The sequence below is a fragment of the Panicum virgatum genome, chromosome 5K (genome assembly GCF_016808335.1).
Source record: "Panicum virgatum strain AP13 chromosome 5K, P.virgatum_v5, whole genome shotgun sequence".
In the NCBI taxonomy this organism is placed as follows: domain Eukaryota; kingdom Viridiplantae; phylum Streptophyta; class Magnoliopsida; order Poales; family Poaceae; genus Panicum; species Panicum virgatum.
The window spans coordinates 2,523,391-2,536,475 of NC_053140.1; the positions used below are offsets into that span (position 1 = coordinate 2,523,391).

The window sequence follows — 13,085 nt, forward strand, 5'->3', positions numbered from 1 at the left end:
CAGGCGGAGTCCCCCGTAGCCGTGGCCCCGGAGTGCGGCAGCTGCGGCTCCTCCGGGGAGGATGAGGACGGGTAGTAGCTCCACTCCTCGAACACCGGCACCTGCCGCCGCTGCCGGATCTGGCCTCGCCGGCCCTGGATCTGGGCCTCGCCGATGCGGCCGGTGCAGAGGATGGAGTCTCCACCGACGAAGCTGTACCGTGAGGGAGGGGAGGGGAGGGGATGGGCGAGACGAGAGAGTTCAAATGGATTTTGAGCCACAGTAGAAGTAGAAGGTATCCGATAAAAGGAGCGTCTGGTACAGAATCAATCCGATAATTTATTAGGTGCATGTCTCGTCATATACAATACGTACCTACGCGTACACGATCTGACCCGATTCCACCTCTACCTGACACAGATCTCAAAGTACATATTAAAGGTACTCGGGTCCTAGAAATGAGTTAATTCCCTGAATGCCATCAAAATTTTAGCTAATCCCTTCAATGCCATCAAAATTTAGATCATCCCTTCATTGCCACTGAAATTTTACTTTAATCCCTTCAATGCCATTTCCGTTAGATTTGGTGCAATGCTCCGTGAAAAAACTGTGTAGAAACGTTAAGCTGCATCTGCCAATTTTTCTTGTTCCGTTTTTACCCTTGTAAATCTTCCCCAACCCCAAGAAGGAAACTCTATCCTCTCAATCTGATATTCCAATGGCCTGACTCCATCCCCGATGGTGGTCAGGGGCACCGAGCTCCCGCGTCGTCCGCCGCCGCGCCGTCCGCCGCCGCGCCGTCCGCCGCCGCGCCAGCGAGGTCGGCGCCGGAGTCGCCGAAACCCTCCTCCACGGCGGGTTGTGCCGGGGCAACTCCGGCACCGGCGCCGCGGAGGAGGAGGGTGTCGAGCGCGGCGCGGAGCCCCGTGGCGGCGGCCTCGTTGCTGCGCGCCAGGCCGCACCACGCCTGGCTCTCGGCGGCCGCCTGCCGGAGCCGCTCCTCGAGCTCCGCGGCACGGCGGTGCGCGGCGCCCAGCTCGGCCTCCTTCTCCCGCAGCGCGCGCGCCGTGCCCGCCGCGGCGGTGCGCGCCAGCGCCTGGCGCTGCCGCTTCCGCGTCTGCTCCGGCCCGGCGCGCAGCCGCTCGCACTCGGCGCGCACCACCGCGTCCACCTCCGCCGCGCCCTGCCGGCACAGCTCCGCCACCAGCGCGTCCGCTGACGACGCGGCGGCGGCGGCCGCCCGCCCGCTCGTCAATGCCGTCGTGGAAGAATCCGCCATCCGGCCCGCGACCGCCGCCGGCGCGAGCGAGTGGTGCTGCGCCACGGCGGCCCTCTGCATCCCCGGGATCGGCAGCAGCGCCGCCGACGAGAAGCCACGAGGCCGCCGAACTGCGCTTGCACGGCCATGTCGCCGAGTCTTCTTCTTCCTAGAGGGGACAGAGATCAGGGAAGAGGCAGCGAGATCAAGGCTCAAGAACACGGCCGGAGCAGTGAAAGGTGAGGAGGAAGGGGAGGTGTCTCGAGCTATATAAAGCGGCGGAGATCGGAGGCGGCGATGCGCGGTCACCAGTCACCACGATAATGGCGCGCCGAGGGGCGCCGCCGCCATGAGCCTCACCGTGGAGGGGGCGCCGCCGGCCGCCGCCATGGGCCGTCGCCGCGGGAGGGCCGCCGTGGAGGGGCGCCGCCGCTATGAGCCGTCACCGTGGAGGGGGCGCCGCCGGCCGCCGCCATGGGCCGTCGCCGAGGGCCGCCGTCGCCGCGGGAGGGCCTCGGATAAGCTCCTCCCACGACCGTGCGCAGCACCATTGGAGGGGCGCCGCCATCGATGTATTACAAGGGCAATAACGTCTTTTTGTCCTCATTTAACGGTCACTCTAACAGCAGACTCACGGAATGGCATTGAGGGGATTGAAGTAAAATTTTAGTGGCAATGAAGGGATGGTCTAAATTTTGATGGCATTCAAGGAATTGTCTTAAATTTTGATGGCATTCAGGGAATTAACTCCATAGAAATCTTCGTCCCCATGTGCTACAGGGACTGGTACCTTTCATGACGCCTGGACGAGTCGGGTGAAATGATCCCAGCTTCTGTACGTTAGGTTTGCTTAGAGTTTACACAACCCTGATTTTACATGGTACACTGCCAATAAAAACGATTTTATTGTCTTCGTCGTGTGTTGTCAGTCACTCAGTCGTTACTAGTAGCCACCAGACCTGGTCTAAGCACCAGTAGTCCAGGACCATTCTGATTTCTGAGACGGGCCATTAGTTCACCGGTGTGTGTGTGTGTTTTTAAAAAAAACTTGTGTTTTACCACACGGCCTTTCGCATGGCCATAAGCATTGGCCGTTTTCGTTCAGATTTTACAGTAGCAGGCTAGCAGCTCGCCCTTGGAGCTAGCTAGTCCTGAAACCCATCTTGATCCACTACATAACATGGGCACCTCCAAAGAGAAATCATAGGGTGGGTATCGACAGCCGGCAGATGAGGCTCCGCACGTACCGTGCGAGTACGCCGCGTACGCTGCGCATGGTCCACTCCAAGTCTCCAACGGCAGCCAGCAGCTCCGCCGGGCGCCGGGAGCCCGGGACCAGGGAGAGGAGGGCTAGGGGCGCCGCGCATACCCATGCGAAAAGTAGCCGCCGTGCTTGGAAATAATGGGCGCTTTCCCCGACCCCTGTCCTCTGGGGATCTGGTCCACCGCCCCGGCCCGTACGATCACTTGAAGCAGGCTCGCCGGCCGCCGCGGAATCTCCCTGCCCGCTAGCTTGTCTTGCTCGCCTCGGATTAAATTAGCGTGACCCGCTGCCGCTAATTTAATCCTGGTCCCTGCGACAGGCTGACAGCACCGGAGTTGACCAGCCAGCCAAACCACGCGCGCCAGATGAACAATGAAGAGGAGATCGACGACGGCGAGGTGGGTCGGTACAGGCGCTGCGCTGGCGGCATCGCTGTTCCCGACGCAACTGTTCTGTTGAGCATTCAGTGCTCGCCGCTCGACGAGTGCATGATGAGATCAGGCCTGACACCGGCGACCCCAACCAAATGGCCCGCCGCCCCCGTCTGCTGGAGCAGCGACGGCGACAACGCGGAGGCAAGACCACTAGAGCAGGGGCCACCGGCCAGAATGCCCAGATGCCCAGGTGGGAGCACGGCCGTGCCACCGGGCCATTGGCTTCGTGAGATCTGTGTTTTTCCGATGAGATGACACGGCCACGTCAGTGACGTCCCTGTGAAATTACGCACCGGGACGCTGCCGAATGGAACGGTGACGCGCTGAAAGGGATCGAGCAACTCGCCGGTGCTGATCCCTGCTCGCGACTATTAGGGGCGTGTTCGGAAAGGTTGGCCCTGGCCAGCCCGGACCAGCGTCCAGGCCGTGGCCAGCCAGAAGCAGATTAAAACGGGCCACTCCTTGTTTGGTTGCCTGGCACAGTCCAACCTAGCCGCGATGAGCTGGTGTTTGGGCACCACCAGGAAGCCAGGCTGGTAGCCCAACTGCCATCAACCGCTCATACGGAGTGGTGTTTGGCGCCAGGCCAGACCGCCCAACCGACAGCTCTCACAGAAGAGCACATACACATGATCAAAAACAATTCTTTCCCATACACCTTTTCATATATGAATTCATTATCACCATTACAATTTCACAAGTTTATATGAACATAATAATGTCACACATTTGACTCTAACACAGATTTCATAATAAAATAAGGCTTTCATTGGTGGCTGCTAACAAAAATCCAAGAAGAAGCAAATCAGAACTCATGGCTGTCATGGAACTCCTATGGACATCATTCAGTGCCATCATCTCAAGCAACAGCTTCGTGTTGCAACTGAGTGATGTATCACAATAGCTTGATGACAGTCATAAAAGAAGCAACTAACAGATGAAAAAAGCAGCCACCTTATGTATCACGACTGTGAACTGTGACCATGAATTGTGACTGTGACTTGATATTGTGACCTTGAATTGTGACTGTGACTTGTGACTGTGAACACTTGGTATGAGACTGTGAATTGTGATTGAATGAATTGTGATCGTGACTGTGAATTGTGACATTGTGACTGTGAAAACTTGGTATTGGTATTGTGACCGTGAATAAGTGACTGTGAACCTCTTTGTGAATTGTGACTGTGAACCTTATAGTATAGATGTTTGCATCATAGGCTAGTTCCAATTCCTCATGATCCACCAAGATATTAACAGCAATGAAACAAAACCAAAGTGACAACAAAAGAAAGATTGCAATAAGTTGTTCATGTAGCCAACAGAGGCTTCAAATAGTCTTACAATACCAAGTTCTGCCCAACACAGTAGGGCTCAAAGGTTGTCCATAGTTAGCCACCCTCTTAGCAAAATAAAACCCCAAAAGGACAGCAGAAAGTTAGCCAAACTACCTACACAAGCTCTACAGTTCTCTGTCTATGCTGCTCAGCATCACTTCTAAGGTCATACATGAGAGGGTTTGGCTCTGTATCAGGCTCAGGTTCATCCCTCAATCTTTTCAGAGTAGAGACAACAACAGACACCATGGACACTATCATGCCAGTAGCTTGCCTCACCATTATATCACGGGTATCAGAAACATCCATCTACATGCATAGTAATTCAAAGAATATCTAAGTAAAGGTAGCCCTGACTAGCATCAACTAGGAACTGCATGCTTCAAAACATTTGTGCACAGCTATTTGATTGAACAAGCCTCCCAGTGCATAGGACAACATCATCGACCACGAGTAAAAGCACCGCATCGAAACAAAAGTAAAAGCACCGCATCGAAACAAGAGTAAAAGTACCGCATCGATCATCCAACGCACATCAGAAATCCATAAGAAGGATGGGGATTTGGGGATCGATTTCACCTTGGCGAGCTCGGAGGAGGCACAACAAGCACAGAAGACCAGCAGGAAGAGGAAGCAGATCGGGTCGGAAGCAAACCCTAGGTCAACGCCGCCACCAAGGAAGAAGAACCGCACCGCCTGGAGTCCCAGCGAGGAAGTGAGACGCGTCGGTGAGACGGAGCAGATCCGCAGCGGGGGAACGGAGAGGAAACCCGAGCTCGCCGCACACCACCACGGAACCCTAGCTGGTGTCTCACGGGAGTGCACAAATGGAGAGCGAGCGGGGAAGAAGAGAGGGGGCGACGGCGGTCGGCTTTATAGGCCATGGATTTCGCGGCGGAGAATGGTGGGAGGAAGTTTCCGCTGTCCCGCGCGAGCCCGCCAAAGCCACCCGCCGCCGGCGGGAATCGCCCGCCCAGCGCCGCGCGGAGCCGAGCCGAGCCCCCGAGCTACGAAGGAAAATGGCGTACGAGTGGAGCCAGGCGGAGGAGGCGGATCTGGCTCTTGGAGGCCAGGCCGAGGGAGGGGATAATGGACCCAAACACCGATATGGGCTCCCGGGGGTGCAGCCGAGCCCACGGGCCACCTTTCCAAACACGCCCTAGTTGCCTCAGAGGAGCATTCAGCTGGATTATTGTGCGTGCCCGATCCAATCACAGCAGAAGCCCAACTGTTGCGATGCCCGGCAGGCAAAAGAGATGACAGGCACAGTCGCTCTGAGCCCCCTCTGGCAGTCTGACTGGTAGCATGGGCACGGCAGATACTGTTTGGTTCATGAGACTTTTGTATAAGTCCGTAGGATTTATGGGGCTAAAAGACGAAACAGGAGAGACTTTTTGAGCTAAAAGTGGGTTAGAGGCTAAAGAATGAGAAGTCCCTCTTGAGGAGCTTTTTGTTACTTTTAGCCTACAATTCCATCCTACCCTCGTGGTCCCCCTCCTCTATCTCCACCATGGCTGGCTGCATGTGTGCATGCAGAATAGGGGTAGTAGGGTACTTTGTTCATTTCATTTAATGTCCTTTAGTCCCTCTAGTTCATCTAACCAAACAGATAGGAACTAAATGTTTTAGCCCAGAGACTAAAAGTAGTCTAGAGACTTTTTATAACCAAACAGAGAAGTGCTGCAAGATGCCAGGCCCAGGATGGTTGACAGTTCCAGTCACTCAATCAGCAGTCAAAAAGGGCGATCCTCCTCCCTGCCCTTTTCTCATCTGCACGCTCGAGTGAAAAGATGCGGGAGCTGGTCATGGGATAGGACGGGGCCAGTTCAGTACAGCACGGGCGCGGGGCCAGGGTCCGGGCCGGCTGCAGCTGCAGCGCTGGGGGTGCGCTGCATGAGACCAACAGGAAGAGACCCAAGACGGTTGGTGAGGCAGGGGCGAGGGGCTGCGGGTGAAGACGACGGAGACGCATGGGAGGGGGATGCATGCCCCGACCCGATCCCGATCCCGATCCCGATCGATCCACGCCGTCCAACAAGAATACAAGATCACCAGCTCGCCTCACCTTTGCCTTTGGCTGCGGCGCGGCTTCTTCGTTCGCTCGCGTGGATCCAGCTATCCAGGGTGGGGCGGCGGCAGCGGCAGCAGCGGCAGCAGCAGCAGCACGCCGGTTACGCACCCGCGTGTGCATCGCGAGAGGCTGGTAAAAATTAAAATTGATGCTACCCACCGTCAGTCGTACACTCGTACTAGTAGAATTCAGTGCCGCTGTAAAAAGTCAGTTCTGAGAACAAGATCCTGCGAGCGAAACTCGCAAACTACTACTACTACATTCTTTCGCAAAAAAAAAATCCTCTCCATTACCTTCTTTTCGGAAGAATTACGGAGGTGCATCAAGAAGACCTTGAAAGAAACTGTGGGCACTGGGCAGGGCTCCCGAGAATGGCCTAATCGTGCAATCAAACTGGTCTGGTACGCCAGGCCGGATTTGGGCCTTTGGTTAGACGGGGCGAGAGTCACGGGCCAGCCCAACATTTAATAGCGAACGAACGAAATTGCAGCCCAACGTCTAGCCCCCCAGCAGATGGAATCTGTACTGTACTTGTATGTGAAGGCCCAAGCAAATAGCCCAGTGCAGGCTTTCAGCTTTCAGTGCTGCAGCAGACCTGGTGCAGCACTTGTTCCTCAGAAGGCCGAAGCAGAGCATGGCATTGCTGTAGAACAGCAGCAGGTTCCTGCAGAGTATGTAGGTATAGTGTGGGCACTCAACTGTTTGCTTATTACAGGCGCACCATCCCAATCAGGAAGAGAATTATCAAAACAGCCAGCCCCCGAAGCAAAGCAAGGCAAAGTTGCCACCCAATCAGCCGCCACCACTTCAGATACCAGGGCTACCGGGGACAGCTGCAAGTATCCCGCTTCATCCATTATTACCAATGTAGAACATGCATTTCAGCCATTCAGAAAATAGCACAGGTTGGACCTTCTGGCTTCACAATGACAAGAGAAGATACACTGTTTCTTAGCATGATGTCGTCCAAAAAAAAAAGGGAGGTCCTGCTTGTTTTTTTTTCGTTTAAGAATTCTGAACGAAAGAGCTAGGTTGCCATTTTTTTTGGATGCATATGCTTCTGATTCTCAAATTTAACATAAGCTATGTTTGGCTCCATGTAAATATTAGTCCAGTAAACCATAAGAATTTCCTGCACAAGCTGTCTGTATTAGCAAACTTTAGAGCCCCATTCTATGCGTCTACCAAGTTAAACTTGCAATCCAAACCTGATTAAACATTTAACTACATCATTAGGCCCCATTAGATCAACTGATGAGCCCAAGTGTCGCTGTGTGACTTGCAATCCAACTTACCGTCACTAACTCAGGGAATCGGAGCATCTCACATGGTCCGTGCAGCAGCAAAAAAGGAGTGCGCTCTACTTCACTTCTACTCTTCACCGCCCTTTTAAATTCCGTCCACTCCAAGAAGCGCGCCAAAGCACAAGCGCTCTCTCGGTCTCTCCCTCCTCTACTCCCAGGCATCAGCCATGGCGGCCAGCTCCTACGTGCTCTCCCTCCTCCTTGTCATCACGTCCCTCGTCCCGGTCTCCATTGCTTCATCTCCTCACAAGCTCCGTCTCTCCGCGTCCGAGGTCGCGGCGCTTGAAGAGGCCGCGCCGCCGCCGCCACGGCCGGATCAGCCGAGCACTTTCTTCGAGGTGGACCGGCCGCACAGGCCGCCGCCGGGCAGCTTCAGCCCGTGCTCCACGCTGCTCCTCTCGCACTCCTTCGCGTACACATACACCAAGCCCCCCGTGACGGCCGCATACTCGCCGCCGCCATGCCTCGCCGCGGCGGGCGGCCGCGCCTCGGCGATCTCGCTCGCCGTCCTTGAGTGGCGCGCCACGTGCCGTGGTGTCCAGTTCGACCGCATCTTCGGCGTCTGGCTCGGCGGCGCCGAGCTCCTCCGGGGTTGCACCGCCGAGCCTCGGCAGAGCGGCGTCGAGTGGATCGTCTCCAAGGACGTGACCAAGTACGCGTCGCTCCTCGCCGCCCGCAACTCCATCCTCGCCGTCTACCTCGGCAACATCGTCGACGAACAGTACACCGGCGTGTACCACGCCGACGTCACGCTCCACCTCTACTTCCGCCACCCGCCGGCGCCGCCGCCGCAGCCCGGGTTGGGGCCCGCCGACGCCATCGTTCCGATCTCGCTGAACCTGCCACTGAACGACGGGTTGTGGTTCCAGATCAAAAACGGCCTCGATGTCGGATCCGCGAGCGTCGCCGTGGCGACCAACACCTTCCGCGCCGTTCTCGAGGTGTACCTCTCGTACCACTCGGAAGACGAGTTCTGGTACACCAACACGCCCAAGGACCACGGCCCGTTCCGCGAGGTCACCGTTCTGATCGACGGCGATATTGTCGGCGCCGTGTGGCCGTTCCCGGTGGTCTACACCGGTGGCATCAACCCTCTCCTCTGGCGGCCGATCACCAGCATCGGCTCGTTCAACCTCCCGTCCTACGACATCGAGGTCACGCCATTCCTGGGCAAGCTGCTGGACGGCGAGGAGCACGAGTTCGCGTTCCAGGTGACGAACGCCCAGGACGTGTGGCTCGTCGACGCCAACCTCCACCTGTGGCTGGACCCCCGGTGCGCGGCGACGACGGCGAGCATCATCAGCTACGACGCGCCGCCGATGGACTCGACCATCGCGACCCGGCCCGAGGGCCCCGGCAACGAGTTCTACTACACGACGGCGTTCCGGCACGTCTCCGCCTCTGGGTGGGTGCAGACGGCGTCCTACGGCAAGATCACGGCGACGTGGACGCAGAGGCTGGGCTACGAGAACACGAACAGGATGCAGGACAGCAGCCTGCGGGCTGTGAACCAGACCACCGACGCGTACTCCGGCGCCCACGTCGCCGACCGCACCGGCGTGCTCTACTCGCAGGAGGCGCAGCAGAGCTTCGCGCTCTACATGTTCGTGGGCGTGGTGAACCAGACCTCCAACAGCACCTTCACCATAGCGAGGAACGTGCGGCTGGGGTTCGGCGAGGAGCGCGTCGCCGCCGGCCGGTCGGGGTTCTGGTCCCGGTCGCTGCGCAACGCGCAGGACTGCGAGATGGACGTGGACGTGGAGGAAGGGGACGCCGTCGGGGTGTCGTGGGGCACGCACCAGACGTACAGGTACGAGGCCTCCGACGCGTGCTACTTCCGGAACGTGACCAGCCTCGGCTACACCGTGGTGTCCGACCACTCGGACGAGGCCTGCGTGAATGGATCGCCCTCTTCCGCCACCGGCGTTGCGGAGTGGGCGGCGCCTGCGGGAGCGGCGCGGCTGAGCTCGTAAAAGGTAAGACCGAAGCTGATCGTTCAGAGATGGTTGATTTCTTGTTATTGTTTTGCCTTTGCTGTTTGACTGATGGAGCGAAGGATTGAAGAAAGGTCCCTACATGAACATGTGTGTGTCAGTTTACTTTTGCGAAGTGGTGAAAAGAAATTGTAATAACTATAAGATGTATCCGTTGAAATAAGAGAGGAACCTATTTCTTGCGAACAAAGGTGTGACTTGAAGCTCAAATTCTTCTTTTGAATTTGCAGACCAAAGTATTTCCTGACCCTGAATATATAGGCTGAACTGCTGAAGAGTGAACACTGAATACATAGTCAGTGACCATCCCTTCAGAAGCTGTCGCGTGGCAGTGGGCATATGTGCATGCACCAGCCCTGTACAATCCCAAGGCGAGTTAGCTTCATCATCCTCCGGTGGCATCCGGTGGCTTTCTGTTAACAGCTAAAATTGGCACCAACCGGTCTGACGGTCTGACCAAGCGGTCTGACTGGTAGAGGCACCGCGGCCTGTCCGGCAGGGACCGACCGGTCTGACCGGTCCAGGTAGAGTCCGAGTACAACTAGGGTTTTTCATAGATTTAGATCTCTAAACAGGATTTCTTGCGGAATAAGTCCACCCCACCCTATAAATATAAAGGGTCACGGCCGATTAGAAGAGACAATCGAACAAAATAAATACAAACCTTACTTTTTATCCTCTTCTCCAAACCCTAGCTTTTCGAACCCCCTCTGCTGTTCTTCTTTCGTCTCCGCGACGTTTGAAGGCGTTTTGGGTGGCCTGTCTATCCTAGAACAACCCTACGTGCGCCTACCGTGACGGGGTCCCTCCCGGGTTCGTGTTCGTCGGCCGTCGCCGATTCTCACCGGCGACCGGTCTGACCGGTCTGACCGCTCCACGCAGGAAGAGCTACATCGAGCTCTTTCTCGCGCCGCACGATCTAGTGCGTTCGTGTGTTGATCGAAATTTGCGTCAACATACTTTTTGGCGACTCTGCTGGAGAAGAAAGATCTTGGTTAATAGAACCGATCTAATCTACTCCAAAGAAGATGGGCTCCAACACAGAAATCGACAAGGAGAACATCATCCCTTCATATGAGCATCTTCCGGAGGACGTTCGTTTGCTGCTGGAGGAGCGCAAGAAGAAGCGTGATGAAGAAGATCTACAAGTGGCGCTTGCGAGCATCAAGGTCGGTCGATGCGGCAAGGTCACCAAGATCAAAGAAATCGACTTCACTTCTACTTCCTCGGATGCATCTACTGAGGTAACACCTGCTGTAACTGCTCCACCTTCTGGTGTTACTATGGAACAAATTCAGAAATTGTTAGCTGAGCGTGATGTTTATTGGGTTAATTGACTTAGCTCTAAGGAAAGGGAATCGGCTGGTAAGAAACCAGAATCAGCCGATGAACCTCCATCTGTTTCTACTTCTGAATTTTATGTTCCTCAACCATCGGCAGCATCTCCTACGAGTCAACCTCAATATGGGATGTCGATAAATTATTTCAGTGGTCAAACTGTTACACCCACATACACTGATCCTATTATGAGTATTCCTGGTTCGGCCAACATTAGCCGAACGAACGAGATTGTTCAGTACACACCACCAGAAATCTCCAGGAATTCAGTGCCACACCCTGGTCCTATCTCCGACGAGATGTTCGACCGATATGTGCAGCGTTGGCAAAACCGGCAGAGACCGGTCAGACCGGTATATCAGCCCGGTCAGACCGGTTCCCCCCAACCGGTCCGACCGGTCCATCCGGTCAGTTTGTTTCAAACCAGCGAGAGGTATCTACATCCACACAGCCAAATTCTTTAAGTAATTTTGATAAAATGCTTACTGATTATAAGAATGATTTGGCTAATCTGCTTAGAGAAAGTTTTGGAGTGGATGTTAGAAGCAAAACCCGCACATACCAAAAGCCGTATCCTACTTCGTTTGATTCGGTTGCATACCCTGCTAGTTTTAGGTTGCTTGAGTTTGTTAAATTCAGTGGGGAAGATACTAGGAGTACTTTTGAGCATATTAGTCAGTATCTTGCCCAATTAGGAGAAGCTGGTTCAATAAACGAGTTGAAAGTGCGTTTATTTTCTTTATCCTTGACTGGAACCGCTTTCTCATGGTTTTCATCTTTGGCACCTAATTCTATTGGCTCATGGGAACAGTTAGAGCAGAAGTTCCATGAGCACTTTTTCTGTGGGCATGCTGAGCTTAAATTGTCTCACTTAACATCGGTTAGACAATCGCGTGATGAATCTGTCAATGATTATATAAGACGATTCCGCGATACAAAAAATCGATGATTTAGTGTGAATATTGCAGAAAAGAATTTAGATGATTTGGCTTTTAATGGCTTGTGCTCTCATATTAAAGAAAGATTAGAGGGCTATGATGTCTTTACCGTTACTCAGGTGCATCAAAAAGCTTTGGCTATAGAAAGCCGAAGCAAAGAGCCTCAAGAGTTTCAAAGACATCATCGTTCTAGTGTGCATACTTTAGAATGCAATTCAAATTGTTCGGACGATGAATCTAATGATGTGTATGCTGCTGAGTTTGCTTGGCCATCTCAAGCTAAACCATTTACTTATTCTGCTCTTAAGCCGATTCAGAAAAATCGGCAAGATGAAAAATGTACTTTTGATGTATCCAAGTGCGAAAGGATATTTGATGAGTTATATAGGATTGGATACGTCAAAATGTCACATATTTTACCGTCGCTTGAAGAATTGAAGCGGCGAGCATATTGCAAATTTCATAATACTTTCTCACATGCTACTAATGATTGCAATGTGTTACGTAGACAAATTCAATCGGCCATTAATGAAGGACAATTGGTTCTTTCTAATATGCAAATTGATCAGACTCCTTTCCCGGTCCATATGTTAGAATTGAATAATCCTAAAGTGCTAGTTCGGCCGAGTCAAGCCGAATCAACCAAGGGGAAGAATGTAGTTATTGGTGATAAAAGACCTGAAAAGAAGCTGACACAGAAGATCCCTCAAGGCGCAAAAATACTCGGGGGGCAAGACAAGAAGAAGAAGGCCGACAACAAGTCGACCGGTCTGACCGGCCATGGCGGTGGTCTGACCGGTTCGACCGGTCTGACCGGTCATGGGACCGGTCTGACCAGTGTGCCCAGTAAATCTGGGAACTCCTTCAAAATTAAGACAAGGCCGAGTTTTAAAGAACTCTTGGCCAAATATGAGAAGGAAGGGAGTGCTCAGAGACAGAAGGGGCCACCAAGCGAAGTCAAGGATACAGGATCATCGTCAAGACATCAAGAACAATCGAGTCAAAGTAATTATACTTCATCTAGTGGACCGATTGCTCCATGGTATTGCTAGTATCCTTACTTTTATATATCTATGAATTATAGCAGGATGCATATGCAATCATATTATATTCAATATCCTTCTATGTATCCAAATCATACATTATTACAAAGACCGATTATTGCTAGCAA

The 13,085-nt window shown here is 53.8% G+C and overlaps 1 protein-coding gene across 1 annotated transcript; it reads left to right on the forward strand.

Moving 5' to 3' along the window:
• Positions 1–7,811: 7,811 nt before the first annotated feature.
• On the forward strand, positions 7,812–9,813 carry LOC120710419 (peptide-N4-(N-acetyl-beta-glucosaminyl)asparagine amidase A-like). The gene has a single exon (XM_039996108.1). The coding sequence runs from the start codon at positions 7,812–7,814 to the stop codon at positions 9,615–9,617; it is 1,806 nt and encodes a 601-aa protein (XP_039852042.1). The 3' UTR covers positions 9,618–9,813.
• Positions 9,814–13,085: the final 3,272 nt, after the last annotated feature.